Genomic DNA, 19,579 nt, shown 5'->3' on the forward strand with positions numbered 1-19,579 from the left:
ATGTTTGCAAACAGTGACAATAATGGGCAATGTGTAGGAAACCTTGGGCTTAAATAATGGAAATATATCCTCTTGGAGTTGGAAACATTTTCCCGAAAGCAATCAAATTCCCACAGAGTACCTTAATAGGCGAACTAAAAAATAATCTGTATACAATTGGGTTTAAATAAGCACCCCTATTCCTTCCTTCTTACTACTTGATTGGCAACTGCCTGGAGAGTTCTCACTCCTTGAGACTTTTCCTCACTTCAGCTTTTGCAGAAATTCTGCCTTCTTAACTAAGCTTCCTGGGGGGCTGCTAATTAACAGTGGCATTTCAGCCCCTCAGACTCTCTCCCGTCAAGTGACCGCTATTCAAGAATTGCCAGGAGCATTAATTATCTGTTCATCATGAGAAAAACATTATTTCCTGCAAAAAGCTCTGAAAAAAGACAGGATAATTACTACTTGTGTGTTCAGAAAAGATTTAGCAGCAAGATAGTTTGTTTGCCTGTGATAACCAACATGGGAATATGGACATACTTAAATGCATCACATCTGGGATATAGGTAGTCTTCAACTTACAACAGTTCATTTAGTAACTGTGCAAAGTTAAAATAGCACTGAAGAAAGTGATTTATGACAATTTTTCACACTTATGACTGCTGCAACAAGCTAATGGACACTTGGCAACTGACTCATATTAAAGATGTGGGGTCCTGTGATTACCTTTTGCAACCATCTGTCAATGTCACTTAACAACCATGTTATTAACTTAACAATTATGGCAAGAAAGGTCATAAAATAGGGCAAAACTTAACAACGGTTTCACTTAGCAACATAAATTTTGGGTCAATTGTGATTGTAAGTAGAGGACTACTATTTTCTGCAGAAAATGATCAGATATACAAATAAAATTAACTTAGAAAAGAAGACAGCTAAACTGAATGGTCTTCTTTTAAAGGAAACATGAATAGGATCAAATCATAAGAAAAGGAGGAATCCAATCAGGTATTTTCAAGACAAGATGGTACATTTTCTCAATTTTCTGAATGTAAATCAATGGTAATCAAATAAATCCTTTACTGAACATAGTCCACTGGCCTTTACAGGTTGCAGGAAAGCAATAAAATCTAAATATGACATATAAACATGACTAGTCTATAAAATAACAAAGAATGACAAGTATCAATTCTGAGAGATTAATACTATCAAAAGAAATTGCTCAGTATAAACAATTGTTAAAATTGAGTACTATAAGATACTTACTTGTTCTAAGAGAGGCAAAATTATTAGGCCCTTCAGAATAAATTGCTATGTAACAATTGAGTGGTCTCTTCAAAAGAAATCTTTAAATAAGAGGTAGGTTAAACTGTCTCTAGAGCAAAACCAAATGTAAAAATAAGTACAAGGTTTGTTTTAATCTATTAACTCTATCATATTTAATAGAATTTTATAGAATTTTTTTTATAGAATTTTTATTGGCCAAGTGTGATTGGACACACAAGGAATTTGTCTTGGTGCATATGCTCTCAGTGTACATAAAAGAAAAGATACGTTCATCAAGGTACAACATTTACAACACAATTGATGATCAATATATCAATATAAATCATAAGGATTGCCAGCAACAAGTTATAGTCATACAGTCATAAGTGGAAAGAGATTGGTGATGGGAACTATGAAACAATTAATAGTAGTGCAGATTCAGTAAATAGTCTGACAGTGTTGAGGGAATTATTTGTTTAGCAGAGTAATGGCCTTCGGGAAAAAACTGTTCTTGTGTCTAGTTGTTCTGGTGTGCAGTGCTCTATAGCGTCGTTTTGAGGGTAGGAGTTGAAACAGTTTATGTCCAGGATGCGAGGGATCCTCCATATTTGCGAGGGATCCTCCATATAATCCATCCATATTTAATCCATCTCCCTTGTCTTCCCCAATAGTGACTCCCAAACATGTTTATTTTAATCTGGGAACCTCCCTCCAGGTGGAGCTACTCAATTTCTGGATTACTTGGGAGCTACAGGTTCTTTCCAATGGTCTAAAGAAGCGATCCCATCCCTGCACAGCTGGCTAATCTGCATTTTCCCACTTTCTCCTTTTTTGAGAAGGGGAAATCCGATGGGAAAAAGGACGGGAGGGCTGCCCAGGAACTAGACCTTTTTTTTTGCATTTTGAACTATACCAAAATCCATTTGCTATTGGCAACAAATAATTGCCTGGGGACCAGAGGCACGATTGCTCTGTGGTAGAACTTCATGCTTTATTTTTCATACATACTTAATCCAGTCAGCCAGATGCTCAGTCAGGGCTCTTTACCAATGTTCTGGAAATATGCAATCACATTAATTGAGTTATAGGCCATTATTTGAGTATTACACAGTAGACAGCCACCTCTTTCAGGCGACATCTGGTGTCCTTTTGTGCTAGACTAATACTGAAAATAGCTCTATTACATCACTAGTGCCTTCTCCTTGCCCAGGCAAGCATCAGGGGCTTGACTTCATCTTTTTTTCACTTCCTCACGCATTTTCAGGGTTCAGCTGAGTCCTATACCAGCCGCCCATCTGATTCTGATGTGTCCCTGGAGGAAGACCGTGAAGCCCTGCGCAAGGAAGCAGAGCGTCAAGCATTGGCACAGCTGGATAAAGCCAAGGTAAGCATCGTCTTCCTGCAGAGTTAGAGAGTTGGGATTCAGAAGATGTCCTGTTGCAAAGTCACCTGCTTATCTGGCTTTAGATTGGGAGGCAAACATACCATCTTTTCATTCCAAGGATGAATGCAGTACGTGAATAACAGGAAAACAGAAGTTTCCATGAAGATCAAAATATGTTTCCTACACTTTATGAATGAGAAAAACAGAAGTTACGCCTAATCCTAGTTCACTAGTTTTTTTCCTTTGCATCAGATGGACAAACCAAGACAGCTTCTCTTACATCTACTGAGTCTTGTTGTAAAAGATAGCTTATATTCATGTCAAAAATTTCATCACAAATGCACACCTCCTGCTGTTTGAGAAGTTATACCAGAGCAGAAATATTTCTCTAGAAAAAAATATGTCCCTTTCCACTTTTCTTTATGGAAAGAGAGACTGCTTTTCCTGAATTCTTAATATTCGTTTTCTAGGATCGGTATACAGTATATCTGATAGGAAATTGTTTTTGCAAACAGAGCAGAACAGAATTTGGGATGTAATATTATGTAACTTTCTCAGAGAAAAACTTCCCTACAGCAAAGGATACCAATTTTGCCCTGCATGTAAAGCAGAGCAGTTCAGAATGGCAGGTTTGATTCAGGGCCAGAAAAATTGTGAATCAAACTTCTTGTATTAAAGTTTTATTATATCTTGCTGCCTGATTGTTAGATGAAAATTGTATTTCTTTGCTTTGTTAAAGACCAATGTCTCTTCTGACTCAAAATAGTCTTCAGCAAGAATTCTTTTTTTATATATCATTAATTTTTGCAAAGATTATGCATTACAAATTAATCTTTTGTTGCACTTGAAATTTCAGCCTGTGAGAGGAGGTTTGTAGTGATCTACATGATACCTTGGGTTGGCTAAACAGCTTTCTTGTGTAGTTTGGATTATGATAAAAGTAACCCATCTGTGCTTTCACCCTCTTTTAACAAGAAGAAAGTAAAGAAGATCTGACTAAATAGTTAGCTTTAGGTACTATCCAACTGGAAGGATCTCTTGGTCACATACAGTATATAAGCAAGAGTTTCCCAAGTGGCCATTCTTCAGATGTTTAGGATTATAACTTCCTTTGACTTTTTGTCTTCCTGGATGAAGGTGATGGAAATTGTAATCCAAAACATCTGGAGGACTTCAAGCAGCTGTAGTGTTTTTGGTTTATTAAAAGCTCTTGTCTCATTTGTCAAGAAACAGGTAGTTCAAATCACCAATATAAATGTGGCAATCACTTTATGCCTCAATAAATAAAATGGTGCTATATCTGTCACTGCATTAGAGATGATTTGATTGGAGTATTATATTGAAGGGCATGTCAGATTTAAGTGGCTATATGCTGTAGCAGCTTTTTCCCTCCACAAATTAAATCTCCATTCTTATCTAGAGCATATGCATTACCTTGGGAGTATTTTAGATTCAATTCAGCTTTCAGTTGCTCAAGGTATCTCCTCAGATTAGTTTACAAATGTCTTCAGAGAACTGGAATAATAGGCATCCACATTGTAAGCCACATTATTATTATATGTTATACTTATTTCACTCACTTGATCTTTATGGTAGAAGAGGGCTACTATGCTTTGAAAAATTAGTTTCAGAGAACTTTCTGTGTTCATGCAACATACTTGACCAAGTCAGTCACAAATCTATCAACTGCTTTCCTATAACATACTAAATTTGGTTAGTTTGGTAAATTTGATTACTTTGTTTTGTTTTTAGCATGTTTTATAAATGCAGACCATTTGGTCAATAAGTGGTTCAATATATTGTGCAAATCCAAAAATTGGATTAATTCATGAAACACATTTCACATTATCTGAACACAGTTTAGATATTCCTATCTATCTATTTATTTATTTATTTATTTATTTATTTATTTATTTATTTGATTTATTTGATTTTTATACCACCCTTCTCCCGAAGGACTCAGGGCGGTGTACAGGCAAGATAAAAACAATACAATATACAGATTAAAATACCATTTAAAAAACTTATTTAAATTAGCCTAAAATTAAAAATTTCCGTAAACTAAAAACCCCGTTTAGAAAATTGATAAAATTTCACATTAAATCCAATTTAAGCCAGCCCCGCGCGGATAAAGAGATGTGTCTTCAGTTCGCGACGGAATGTCCGAAGGTTAGGTATTTGACATAAACCCGGGGGAAGCTCGTTCCAAAGTTTGGGAGCCCCCACAGAGAAGGCCCTTCCCCTGGGGGCCGCCAGCCGGCATTGTTTGGCGGACGGCACCCTGAGAAGTCCCTCTCTGTGGGAGCGTACGGGTCGGTGGGAGGCGTGTGGTAGCAGGAGGCGGTCCCGTAAGTACCAGGTCCTAAGCCATGGAGCGCTTTAAAAGTCGTAACCAACACCTTAAAGTGCACTCGGAAGGCCACAGGCAGCCAGTGCAGTCTGCGCAGGAGCGGTGTTACATGGGAGCTACGTGTAGCTCCCTCTATCACCCGCGCAGCTGCATTCTGGACTAACTGAAGCCTCCGAGTGCACTTCAAGGAGAGCCCCATGTAGAGAGCATTACAGTAATCCAAGCGAGAGGTAACGAGCGCATGAGTGACTGTGCATAAGGCATCCCGATCAAGGAAGGGGCGCAACTGACGAACCAGGCGAACCTGGTGGAAGGCCCTCCTGGAGACGGCCGTCAAATGATCTTCAAACGACAGCCGATCATCCAGGAGGACACCTAAGTTGCGCACCCTATCCTTTGGGGCCAATAACTCGCCTCCAACAGCCAGCCGCAGCTGCAGCTGACTGAATCGGGATGCCGGCATCCACAGCCACTCCATCTTGGAGGGATTAAGCTTGAGCCTGTTTCTCCCCATCCAGACCCGTACGGCTTCTAAACACCGGGACAGCACTTCAACAACTTCATTGGGGTGGTCCGGGGTGGAAAAGTACAGCTGGGTGTCATCAGCGTACTGCTGGTATCTCACCCCGAAACCACTGATGATCTCACCCAACGGCTTCATGTAGATGTTGAACAGCAGGGGCGAGAGAATCGACCCCTGAGGGACCCCACAAGTGAGGCCCCTCGCAGTCGACCTCTGCCCCCCCTGTCAACACAGTCTGCGACCGGTCGGAGAGATAGGAGGAGAACCACCGATATACGGTGCCTCCCACTCCCAATCCCCCCAACCGGCGCAGCAAGATACCATGGTTGATGGTATCGAACGCCGCTGAGAGGTCTAATAGGACCAGGGCAGAGGAATAACCCCTGTCCCTAGCCCTCCAGAGATCATCCACCAATGCGACCAAAGCTGTCTCCGTGCTGTATCCGGGTCGGAAGCCGGACTGGAATGGGTCTAGATAGACATCTTCATCCAGGTATTGGGGTAGCTGTCGCGCCACGGCACTCTCTACAACCTTCGCAACAAAGCGAAGGTTGGAGACTGGACGATAATTACCCAAAATAGCTGGGTCCAGGGAGGGCTTCTTGAGGAGGGGTCTCACCACCGCCTCTTTCAAGGCAGCAGGGAAAACCCCTTCCAACAAAGAAGCGTTGATAATCCTCTGGAGCCAGCCTCGTGTCACCGCCTGAGTGGCCAGTACCAGCCAGGAAGGGCACGGGTCCAGTAAACATGTCGTGCCGTGAAGCCTCCCCAACAACCTGTCCACGTCCTCGGGAGCCACAGGGTCAAACTCATCCCAAATGGGCTCAACAAGACGTGCTTCCTCTCCCTCGCTTGGATCATCCCAAATTCGGTCCAGACCGTCCCTCAGCTGAGCGATTTTATCGTATAGATAACCGCTAAACTCCTCGGCTCGTCCCTGCAAAGGGTCATCCCGCACCTCCTGATGTAGGAGAGAGCGGGTCACCCGAAACAGGGCGGCCGGGCGGTTATCTGCCGACGCAATGAGGGTGGAGGCATAGGAACGCCTCGCTTCCCTCATTGCCACTAGGTAGGTCCTAGAATAGGATCTAACTAGTGTCCGATCAGCTTCGGAGCGACTGGACCTCCAGGTGCTCTCCAGGCGTCTTCTCCGGTGTTTCATCTCCCTCAGCCCCTCGGAGAACCAAGGGGCCGGTCGAGATCTGCGCCGGGTCAGAGGCCGCAAAGGCGCGACACGGTCCAAGGCCCCGGCCGCGGCCTGTTCCCAGGCCACGACCAGTTCCTCAGTCGTGCCGTGGGCCAGTTCCTCAGGGAATGGCCCAAGCTCCATCAGGAACCTCTCGGGGTCCATCAGGCGCCTGGGACGGAACCACCGTATAGGTTCCGTCTCCCTGCGGTGGTGAATGGCGGTTCGGAAGTCTAGGCGAAGGAGAAAATGATCCGACCATGACATTGGTTCTGTTACTAAATCATCTAATATCAGATCATTTAACCACTGTCCAGAGATATAAATCAGATCCAGTGTGCCTCCCCCCATGTGCGTAGGGCTATCATTTACTCGAATCAGGTCCAAGGCCGTCATGGAAGCCAGGAACTCCCGAGCTGCCGTCGATGACAAGCCGACTGATGGCAGGTTAAAATCTCCCATGACTATAAGTCTGGGGGTCTCAACCGCCACAGCAGCAAGTACCTCCAACAGCTCAGGCAGGGCTGTGGTCACGCAGCAAGGAGCCAGGTACGCGATCACCAAGCCCAGCTGATTCCTATAGCCCCACCGCACATAGAGGGATTCACAGCCGGCAATCTGAGGAGCAGTGGTCTCCCTCGGCTCTAGATCCTCCTTAATAACAACCGCCACCCCTCCACCCCTACCTTGGACCCTCGGCTGATGAAATGCTCGGAAACCTGGAGGGCACATCTCAACAAGGGGGACCCCCCCCTCTGGGCCCAACCAGGTTTCCGTAATGCCCATAAGGTCCGCGGACTCCCCCTGAATAAGATCGCAAATCAGGGGAGCCTTATTAACCACGGACCGGGCATTACATAACATCAGCCGAAGATCCAAGCTCTGAGGATCATGGCCACCCGAGGAACGGGTAGGGACTGAGGGGCCGGAGCACGCGATCGCTTTCAGACATCGAACACGTGCTCCCACAACTCGGTACGGCCCCTCCCCCCCGCCATATCTGCCTCTCCCACTTACCGTACAGATCGAACAACCCTCTAAACCTGGAACGTCCTCCCCCCCTGCCTTCAGACAAGATGGAATAGTGTCGCGAACTAGCACAGGGGCTGGATCCCTCCCCGACGGGTTCTCACCCCCACCCGTCAAATCCCTCCCCCCCCTTAAAAAACCCTTATTTAAAAAACTATTTAAAAAACCCCACAGATTCTTCTTCCTCGCATGCCACCTCTCCGGGTCCTAAGACCCCTCGTTAAGGCAGGCCCTCGATAACCCAGAGGGCCATTCCTGCGAGGCGGGAGAACCTTGCAGTCGGAGAAGGTCAGCCGACGAATATTTCATGGAAAGGATTAAATAACAGTGGGAAAAAAAGGTGTTCCCTAGCCACTTGATGGTATCGCAGCCTACGGACAAAGTCAGGACAGTCACAAAACCAGGGCCAAATGACCGGTAAGGGCAATAAATAAGATGGAAGTTCGGCTGATGGAATCCGCCCTTTAATGCTGCCCATAATGGATACAGCAAAAGTTTTTGCCCGCTGGTGCCGCCCATGATCAGGTCCGAGGCCGTCCAAAGTTGATGCCATAAATAAATAAATACTGGGGACAGGAAAAAAGTTTTCAGCCGCAGATGTCAAATGATGGTATGTATAAAAGTCAGCTAAAGTTCTAAATTCTAAAATGTCTGAGCTACCTGTGTCCAACGCCGCTGGTATCAATGCCGCTGAAAATAATACGGCAAACAATCCAGCCGCCAGCCGCTGATAACAAATGCGGCCATAACGCAGTCAAACGATCCCAGGTGTTACCAATGGTACCGGGTGACAATCCATACCATTCCATACCCCACCGGAATGGACGCCGCCCTCTACCATCAGATGGGTGGAGTCGTAGAAACCATGCCGCTGAGCAATGCCACTGAAGGATAGAGCGGCAAAACAACCAGCCGCTGATGACATGTGTGGCCGGCAGCAGCAAACCACGATCCAGCCCGGCCATTCCTAACGAGCGCCGCTCCGCGCCCCTCCAAAATGGCCGGCGCCATCTACCGTTGCCGCCGATGGTATCAATGCCGCTACTGGTATCCAAGCCGCTGATGGTATCACTGCCGCTGTACGATACCGCTGCTGGCCAACACATCGCACACCCAACTGGCCGCTGATGTCCGAGCGACCGCTTCGCCACAGAACCGCAAGCCGGCTCTATTCCGCAGGCACCGCTTCGCGCCCAGCCAAAATGTCCGCCGGCAACCATCCGCCGCTCGCCCACCTCTCCAGCCCCGTTCCCGGCAGCCGAGGGTCTAACAAGACCCAAAGATCTCCTTTCGGCTGCCGGAGAGATGTTCTACGGGGCGGGGGGCCCAGATAGCTTTAAACCCGCCCCGAGGCATCGCGGCTAGAAAAAACGCCGACCCACCGCCTGCATGATTCTCAGGTCGCCGCCATTCCCACGCATGCGTAGTAGAAGAAAAACTTAATTATCTAATTAAATTAGGGTGGTAACTAACAGGCAAATAGTTTTTCAGCAATGGCTTCTAAGTTAGACAACTTACTCCCCCAAAGCCTTCTTTTTTGTGTATCCATTACACCCACTCCAAGATCATGAGGCCTCGATAACCCAGAGGGCCATTCCTGCAGGCGGAGAACCTTGCAGTCGGAGAAGGTCAGCCGAATATTTCATGGAAAGGATTAAATAACAGTGGAAAAAAGGTGTTCCTAGCCACTTGATGGTATCGCAGCCTACGGACAAAGTCAGGACAGTCACAAACCAGGGCCAAATGACCGTAAGGGCAATAAATAAGATGGAAGTTCGCTGATGGAATCCGCCTTTAATGCTGCCCATAATGGATACAGCAAAGTTTTGCCCGCTGGTGCCGCCCATGATCAGGTCCGAGGTCATTCCAAGGTTGATGCCATAAATAAATAAATACCGGGGACAGGAAAAAAGTTTTCAGCCGCAGATGTCAAATGATGGTATTTATAAAAGTCAGCTAAAATTCTAAATTCCAAAATGTCCGAGCTACCTGTGTCCAATGCCTCTGGTGCCGCTGAAAATAGTCCGGTAAACAATCCAGCCGCCAGCCGCTGATAATATGTGCGGCCATAACGCAGTCAAATGATCCCAGATGTTACCAATGGTACCCGGCGACAATCCATACCATTCCATACCCCACCGGAATGGACGCCGCCCTCTACCATCAGATGGGTGGAATCGTAGAAACCATGCCGCTGAGCAATGCCACTGAAGGATAGAGCGGCAAAACATCCAGCCGCAGATGACATGTGCGGCCGGCAGCAGCAAACCACGATCCAGCCCGGCCATTCCTAACGAGCGCCACTCTGCGCCCCTCCAAAATGGCCGGCGCCATCTACCGTTGCCGCCGATGGTATCAGTGCCGCTACTGGTATCCAAGCCGCTGATGGTATCACTGCCGCTGTACGATACTGCCGCTGGCCAACACATCGCACACCCAACTGGTCGCTGATGTCCAAGCGACCGCCTTGCCACGGAACCGCAAGCCGGCTCTTTTCCGCGGGCGCCGCTTCGCGCCCAGCCAAAATGGCCGCCGGCAACCGTCCACCGCTCGCCACCTCTCCGGGTCCTAAGACCCCTCGTTAAGGCAGGCCTCGATAACCCAGAGGGCCATTCCTGCGAGGCGGGAGAACCTTGCAGTCGGAGAAGGTCAGCCGACGAATATTTCATGGAAAGGATTAAATAACAGTGGGAAAAAAAGGTGTTCCCTAGCCACTTGATGGTATCGCAGCCTACGGACAAAGTCAGGACAGTCACAAAACCAGGGCCAAATGACCGGTAAGGGCAATAAATAAGATGGAAGTTCGGCTGATGGAATCCGCCCTTTAATGCTGCCCATAATGGATACAGCAAAGTTTTTCCCGGGTGGTGCCGCCCTTGAAGAGGTGCGAGGCGGTCCAAGGTTGATGCCATAAATAAATAAATACTGGGGACAGGAAAAAAGTTTTCAGCCGCAGATGTCAAATGATGGTATGTATAAAAGTCAGCTAAAGTTCTAAATTCTAAAATGTCTGAGCTACCTGTGTCCAACGCCGCTGGTATCAATGCCGCTGAAAATAATACGGCAAACAATCCAGCCGCCAGCCGCTGATAACAAATGCGGCCATAACGCAGTCAAACGATCCCAGGTGTTACCAATGGTACCGGGTGACAATCCATACCATTCCATACCCCACCGGAATGGACGCCGCCCTCTACCATCAGATGGGTGGAGTCGTAGAAACCATGCCGCTGAGCAATGCCACTGAAGGATAGAGCGGCAAAACAACCAGCCGCTGATGACATGTGCGGCCGGCAGCAGCAAACCACGATCCAGGCCGGCCATTCCTAACGAGCGCCGCTCCGCGCCCCTCCAAAATGGCCGGCGCCATCTACCGTTGCCGCCGATGGTATCAATGCCGCTACTGGTATCCAAGCCGCTGATGGTATCACTGCCGCTGTACGATACCGCTGCTGGCCAACACATCGCACACCCAACTGGCCGCTGATGTCCGAGCGACCGCTTCGCCACAGAACCGCAAGCCGGCTCTATTCCGCAGGCACCGCTTCGCGCCCAGCCAAAATGTCCGCCGGCAACCATCCGCCGCTCGCCCACCTCTCCAGCCCCGTTCCCGGCAGCCGAGGGTCTAACAAGACCCAAAGATCTCCTTTCGGCTGCCGGAGAGATGTTCTACGGGGCGGCGGGCCCAGATAGCTTTAAAACCGCCCCGAGGCATCGCGGCTAGAAAAAACGCCGACCCACCGCCTGCATGATTCTCAGGTCGCCGCCATTCCCACGCATGCGTAGTAGAAGAAAAACTTAATTATCTAATTAAATTAGGGTGGTAACTAACAGGCAAATAGTTTTTCAGCAATGGCTTCTAAGTTAGACAACTTACTCCCCCAAAGCCTTCTTTTTTGTGTATCCATTACACCCACTCCAAGATCATGAGGCCTCGCATATTCATGCCTCGATCATTCATGCTTCAACTCTTGCAACATGTTCTCTTCAAGGACTATCTTTGAAGACCATTCAGAAACTACAATTGTTCCAGAATGCAGCAGCACAAATAGTTATGGATGTTCCACTTGTTGCATCACTATTTTGCAAGCCACACTATTTTATGTAAGCCTCCAGGTGCAATTTAAGATGCTGGTTATCATCTATTAAACCCTTTATGGAACAAAGTAGATTATTTTCAGGACTATGAACTCTGACAATTCAGAGTTTGTCCTTTTAACAAAATCTATCAGAGTAGTCATGCTTCTAGTCTCCTTCATCAAACAATGCATCTAATGGGAACCAGTTTTTGTTGTGGCATTTGCCTTTTGGAACAACACATCTCCCTCCACACGAATGGATGGATGGATACTAGATAAAGCAAAACAAAAAGCATCTGAAACATTTCTAGATGTCTTCTTTATTGTAAGAAAGCATATATGGTTGTTACAATTTTTAATAGCTTGGTACATACTCAGCTTTGGCTTACTGATTTTTCAAATGTTTTTAACAGTCGACCAGTTGTGACTTTAAATTGTTCGTCCTGGGTTTTTAAAAAAAAAAAATTAAGAAAATTATTATCTTTTAAAGGGAAAAAAAGATGACATCAAGCTTTCAGGTTGTAAATACTAGACGCACCTTGGTTTTCTATTTACACTGAACAATACTTTCCTCAAATATATTAATCTCTGCACTACTGCAGCAGATCTCAAAAGAATTGTTTGTTTTTCATTAACAGTTAACTCAGGTTTCTGCTATGGCACGATCAAATAACCCTCTCCAAGGTGGGAAATATGAAACAGGGATTTGAGGACATGACATATGAGGACAGGCTGAAGGAACTTGGGAGAGAAGAACGGAGAGGAGACGTCAAGTGCAAATGCATGAAAGGGAGACATTGAGTCCCATTACTGCAGAAATTATGGTCATAAATAATGAGTACAAGTTGCAGTTACCTAGATTTTACTTAACTATAATGGGAAAGTTCCTAATGGTAATATCTATGCAGTAGTGGCATAATATGCCTATGGAGATTGTGCGATCTCCTTCTCTGGACGTATTTAACAGTCGACCAGTTGTGACTTTAAATTGTTCCTCCTGGGTTTTTTTAAAAAAATTAATTAAGAAAATTATTATTAATAATAATTATTAATAATAAATTATTATTATTATTAAGTCAGGACAGCAAGAATAGTCTAGACAGCTCCTTCTTAACAATGCCTTAATAGATTTTCCTGCAAATTACAGTAGGTTGGATTAGATTATCTCCATTGTCCCTTCCAGCTCCATAATTCTGTCATTCTATGATTTACTTAATCGGGGCTTTGGGTACTTTTTCTGCTTCTGTATGGAGTACCCAACTTTCTGATTAATGCAAGGTAGCTATATACTTCACTTCACTTTATCAAATAGTATCCATCCAAAGAATGGCCAGACTGTCAGGATTGCTTTTCTAACTTGTTTCTTGATCAATTCCCTAAGAAAAAAAGCACATGAAGTTTATGTGAGGTGCTTTTTTGGAATGGTCTACCCTACAATTATGCAGTCTTCTCTCCTTCCCTGATTTTATGCAATTGGAATCATACCTTTCCCCCTGGAATATATTGTGCAGATGACCTGAAAGAATAGTTACTTTCTGGACTCTGAGGCATGTGCAAATCACTACAAACTTCTACTTGGTTGGATGATCAGTTCCTTGGTTAGACTTCAGAAAAGTTCCAAACCAATTGAGACAGGCACAAAAAATGCCTCAAGACTGGATTGGCTCAGTTCACTAGATTCAATTAAAATAATTGGAGTCATTCATGGTTCAGTGCATGGATTCAGCCATTGTTTTAGGATATGATCCCACAACTGTTGTCCCATTACCCCATGTTAAAATGTAGTAATCCTTGTAAAACCAAGCCATTCATATAACTACTCTAAAACTGTAGCTATATCACTTGCACTAACAAGATTTATTTATTTATTTATTTTGTCAAATACATATTAAATAATATATATAAGTATAAGCATGAATTGAATACATAAAATGAATACAACTAAAGGGAATATTAGGACAGGGACGGTAGGCACGCTGGTGCTCTTATGCACGCCCCTTACAGACTTTACAGAAATGGGGTGAGGTCAACAGTAGACAATCTTACGTTAAAGTTTTGGGGATTTTGGGATGAGACCATGGAGTCTGGTAGTGCATTCCAGGCATTAACAACTCTGTTACTGAAGTCATATTTTCTGCAATCGAGATTGGAGCGGTTCACTTTAAGTTTGAATCTATTGTGTGCTCGTGTATTGTTGTGGTTGAAGCTGAAGTAGTCAGTGACAGGAAGGACATTGTAGAAGATGATTTTATGAGCTATGCGCAGGTCATACTGAAGGCGGCATAGTTCTAAATTTTCTAAACCCAGAATTTCAAGTCTGGTGGCATAAGGTATTTTGTTGCGAGCAGAGAAGTGGATCTGCTATAAGATCCAGCCTATCTTATAAAGAACCCATCACCTGATTTTTATCAGCTTATTTGTTTTTTTCAGAATTATATTGACGCTTTATCTTCTGACATAATAACCTGCACTAAATCATCCAAATGATTCATCCAGATGAAAGATTCCATGAAACTCAAGGATCTGATATATTATTACCTAGAATTTAGAAAAGCTTGTAGGTCTTCCTCATGGTGCCCTGTAAGCCCATTCTTTTCCAAAACATACGGTGTGATTTTCCTTGAAATCTAATAAGAAGCTAGCTTTCTCACATGCGATATATCAGAAGCATTTCTGGTGGGCACCATCCTGCTGTTCTGAAATAAGCAACTTTTCTTGTATTAAAATGCATGTTCCTAAAAGAGTAAATTGGAGGGCTGCATCACAGAACTGCAGGAAGTGGTAGATGGGCCAAATGTTGTAGGTTCAACATTTTTTTTATTGCCTCCCTTATTTTGTAGAGTGGGGAAAGCACTTCTTTACTTTTATCAGAGTCATTCTCTTCCTTTCTCACATGCTTTGCAGTCCATTGTTTATCTCAACCTTACATTTCTGCAGATTGTTTATTATCTTATTATTTCTTTAGCAAACTAATATACTATTGAACCGGTGTTATGTAGTGATAAAGACGTTGGATTTAAACTTGGGAAAGCCAAGTTCATGCTTTTACTCAACAAAGATGTTATTAAGTGATTATGAACCAATCATTCTCTCTCAGCCCAACTTTTCAGGGCTATGAAGATAAAATGAATGGATATGCCACTTTGAATTTCCAAAAGATCTGTTCAGTTACAGATTTTCATAGTAAGATGCCTGGGTCTTCTACCTCCACTTAAAGAGATTGGCCCAAATCTAGACAGACTCCATATTCTTTGCAACTGGCGTCATCCCATTTATCGCTACAAATTCCTGGCTGGCCACTCAGCTGCAAATTAATTTGGCTAATGGCATGGTGATGCTTTATCAATTCAGGAGGTGGATGAATAGCTTCAGTAATATTTCTTATTAATTGAACTGGCTAAAGGAATGCTACAAAAAACATGAACCTTTGCTGCAGATTGGCACAGTCCCAAGTCTTGTCTCAGCACCTGTTCACCACAGGTATGTCACAGTTGCTATTTTCCAAGCACCAGCCATGAATAGCCGATCCTGCTCACAATAACTGCAGAAAGTAGCCTGAGAAGTATTACAGAAAACTATTAAGTTCATCTTTCAGTAGCATCCTTTAAAACAGGGATTGGAAGTCTGTACTTACAGTACTTATTTTTGAAAAAAATAAATAAAACTCAAACAATGAGTAAGAGCTGACATGCGTCTTCTTTCCTCCCTGCTATTCTCTGTACTATTTGTTACTGTACTGATGTTTTTAAACCCAACAAATAGTGAAATAATATTAGGAAAGAAAAAAGCAACCAGATTAATTGGATCAAAGGAAAATATGATTTACAACAATGTTTTTCAAGTTGGCAACTTTTAAGATGTGTGGACTATATATATATATATATGTATGTATGTATGTATGTATGTATGTATGTATGTATGTATGTATGTATGTGTGTGTATATACACACACACACACACACCATTTTGGGGAAGCAATGATTGGCATCCAGTCATTTAAAATGTTAAAGAAACTAGAGGTGCCCAAATGGTATCAATGCAAAAGGTACCAGTACTTGCCTATATAGCTTCCCCAAATGGATGCCAGTCTTTCCAGCAGATTTCTGTTAGGGTCTTGCTCATGATAGCAGGTATTTGTATCCCTATTGTAAACCATCATATTTCTGAAAAGGAGGCTCCTTTTGGCTGAAGCCTCGTGATTTTGACAAATGCAATTAGCTAATGAAACCTCTCAGTCTCCCTCTGTTTCAGCTTTTGGCGGATCCTGTTGCTTCCTTCTTGCAATTAGGATGTCTAGAAGCATTTAGGCATCTGGGATCTGGTCCAGGCTTCCTGCTGCCAGGATGAACCAGGAGGCAGAACTGAGTAGGAGTGGTTGGCACCCAGAACATCCCTAGCTTTCTGCTTGGGCTTCAAGCCAAAAGTTTCATCCGTTGCTTCTCTCAGCAGGTTTTTGAAGCTGTTTATTGACTACAGTTTCAGATTAACTCTGGGGCCCCATAAGGGTCTGAAAAGTCTCGGCCTCAGGTATGTTTCGTACTAGGAATGATGGCGTACTTTTTTACCTGCTTTTTTTGCTGGTTGGCCTCTGGGATGAGGAGAGCTGAAGAGTTGTTTTTCATTTTTATGTAGCATCATACTAATTAACAATATGAAAAAGCAGACGCTTTTCTTGGGTGTGGGAGGCACCGTACTTCGGTGGTTCTCATCCTATCTCTCCGACCGATCGCAGACGGTGTTGGCAGGGGGGCAGAGGTCGACCTCGAGGCGCCTCCTTTGTGGGGTGCCACAGGGGTCGGTTCTCTCGCCTCTCCTGTTCAACATCTATATGAAGCCGCTGGGCGAGGTCATCAGTGGTTTTGGGGTGAGTTATCAACTGTACGCGGATGACACCCAGCTGTACATTTCCACCCCTGACCACCCCAATGAAGCTGTTGAAGTGTTGTCTCGGTGTGTGGAGGCCGTACGGGTCTGGATGGGGAGAAACAGGCTCAAGCTCAACCCCTCCAAGACTGAGTGGCTGTGGAAGCCGGCATCCCGGTACAGTCAGCTGCAACCGCGGCTGACTGTTGGAGGCGAATCATTGGCCCCAATGGAGAGGGTGCGCAATTTGGGGGTTCTCCTGGATGGACGGTTGTCCTTTGAAGATCATTTGGCGACCGTCTCCAGGAGAGCTTTTTACCAGGTTCGCCTGGTCCGCCAGTTGCGCCCCTTTCTAGACCGGGATGCCTTATGCACGGTCACTCATGCCCTCGTCACTTCTCGCCTGGACTACTGTAACGCTCTCTACATGGGGCTCCCCTTGAGGTGCACCTGGAGACTTCAGTTAGTTCAGAATGCAGCCGCGCGGGTGATAGAGGGAGCCACTCGTGGCTCCCATATAACACCGATCCTGCGCAGGCTGCACTGGCTACCTGTGGTTTTCCGAGTGCACTTCAAGGTGTTGGTTACCACCTTTAAAGCGCTCCATGGCATAGGACCGGGATATCTTCGGGACCGCCTTCTGTTACCACATGCCTCCCACCGACCGGTACGCTCTCATAGAGAGGGCCTCCTCAGGGTGCCGTCAGCCAGACAATGCAGGCTGGCGACCCCCAGGGGGAGAGCCTTCTCTGTGGGGGCACCTACCCTCTGGAATGAGCTTCCCCCAGGACTTCGACAATTTCCAGACCTCCGGACTTTTCGCCGCGAGCTTAAAACATATCTATTCTTTCGAGCAGGACTGGCTTAATAGGGTTTTAAATATGGATTTTATTGGGGTTTATTTTATATTTTGTATTGTATTTTAAATTTAGGCTATTGGAATAAGTTTTTTATAATATTGTTTTTATTGAATGTATTGTCTTTATTTTATCTGCCTGTTCACCGCCCTGAGTCCTCCGTGAGAAGGGCGGTATACAAATTAAATTATTATTATTATTATTATTATAGATGCAAAACAATTAAGTTTTAAAATATGGAACAATATATATAAAACCACTCTTAACCAGTGGTGGGTTGCTCCTGGTTTGGTCAGGTTCTTGCGAACCAGTAGTAACGGTGGCAAGAGGCTCCACCCACCCACCCGGATGTCATAATAACATATAACATATAACAACAGAGTTGGAAGGGACCTTGGAGGCCTTCTAGTCCAACCCCCTGCCCAGGCAGGAAACCCTACACCATCTCAGTCAGATGGTTAGCCAACATTTTCTTAAAAATTTCCAGTGTTTGAGCATTCACAACTTCTGCAGGCAAGTCGTTCCACTTATTAATTGTTCTAACTGTCAGGAAATTTCTCCTTAGTTCTAAGTTGCTTCTTTCTTTGATCAGTTTCCACCCATTGCTTCTTGTCCTACCCTCAGGTGCTTTGGAGAACAGCCCGACTCCCTCTTCTTTGTGGCAACCCCTGAGATATTGGAACACAGCTATCATGTCTCCCCTAGTCCTTCTTTTTATTAAACTAGGCATACCCAGTTCCTGCAACCGTTCTTCATATGTTTTAGCCTCCAGTCCCCTAATCATCTTTGTTGCTCTTCTCTGCACTCTTTCTAGAGTCTCAACATCTTTTTTACATCGTGGCGACCAAAACTGATGCAATATTTCAAGTGTGGCCTTACCAAAGCATTATAAAGTAGCACTAACACTTCACGTGATCTTGATTCTATCCCTCTGTTTATGCAGCCCAGAACTGTGTTGGCTTTTTTAGCAGCTGCTGCACACTGCTGGCTCATATCTAAATGGTTATCCACTAGGACTCCAAGATCCCTCTCATAGGTACTACTATTGAGCAAGCTACCACATATATGGTACCGGTGCATTTTGGTTTTTTTTGCCTAAATGTAGAACCTTACTTTTTTCACTGTTGAATTTCATTTTGTTAGATAGCGCCCAATGTTCAAGTCTGTCAAGACCTTTCTGTAACTTAGGATTGAGACTAAATTGATTCTGAATTTAATAACAGCAGCAAGACTGTTGATTGGACAACACTGGAAGAAAGAAGAGATACCTACAATAGAAGAATGGATATTGAAAGTTATTAATTTGGCTGAGATGGCTAAAATCTCAGCGTTTTTAAAAGACAATACGCAGGAAAGATATTTAATTGAATGGAAAAAATGGATTGATTATCTACAAAACAGATATCAGATTAAGAAATATCAGATTGCCTTTGAATAATTAGAAAGTTATTTTATGTAATGGGGAGGGGGTTGGGAGATGAAAAGCTTTGGATGTGGTTATTTGGATTGGAAGGGAAAATTTTATTCTATGTTTGGTTTATGTATAACAATACCTTGTGATTGACCCGGGAAGCCGGGGGGGGGGGGAGGGAGGGGGGGAGGGTTTTTTTTTTTTTTTTTTTGGGAGGGAGGGGGGAAAAAGGGGGGAAAATGTTTTTGTTTTTTAAAACTCTTTCAATAAAAAAAGACCTTTCTGTAACTTGAGCCTATCTTCTGGAGTGTTGGCTATTCCTGCCAGCTTGGTGTCATCTGCAAATTTGATGAGTTCCCCATCTATCCCCTCGTCCAAGTCATTGATGAAGATGTTGAAGAATACTGGGCCTAAAACAGAGCCTTGAGGTACTCCACTGCATACTTCCCTCCATGTGGATGTAGTTCCGTTGAGGACTACACGTTGAGTGCGGTTGGTCAGCCAGTTACGAATCCATCTGGTGGTGGTGCTGTCTAACCCACATTTTTCTACTTTAACAAATGCTTTACTGAAGTCCTAGTAAATTATATCGACAGCATTCCTCTGGTCTACTAATTTTGTCATTTTGTCAAAGAATGTGATAAGATTA

At 44.4% G+C, this 19,579-nt stretch overlaps 1 protein-coding gene across 4 annotated transcripts in view; it reads left to right on the plus strand.

Moving 5' to 3' along the window:
- Nucleotides 1-19,579, plus strand: part of CACNB1 (calcium voltage-gated channel auxiliary subunit beta 1) — a 101,659-nt gene that overhangs the window by 21,928 nt on the left and 60,152 nt on the right. For all 4 annotated transcript variants that reach the window (XM_058179666.1, XM_058179669.1, XM_058179670.1 and 1 more), the window contains one exon: nt 2,513-2,632. In XM_058179666.1, the coding sequence (XP_058035649.1) occupies nt 2,513-2,632 (120 nt within the window). The remainder of the gene's footprint in view (nt 1-2,512; nt 2,633-19,579) is intronic.

Source organism: Ahaetulla prasina, chromosome 4 (genome assembly GCF_028640845.1).
Source record: "Ahaetulla prasina isolate Xishuangbanna chromosome 4, ASM2864084v1, whole genome shotgun sequence".
In the NCBI taxonomy this organism is placed as follows: domain Eukaryota; kingdom Metazoa; phylum Chordata; class Lepidosauria; order Squamata; family Colubridae; genus Ahaetulla; species Ahaetulla prasina.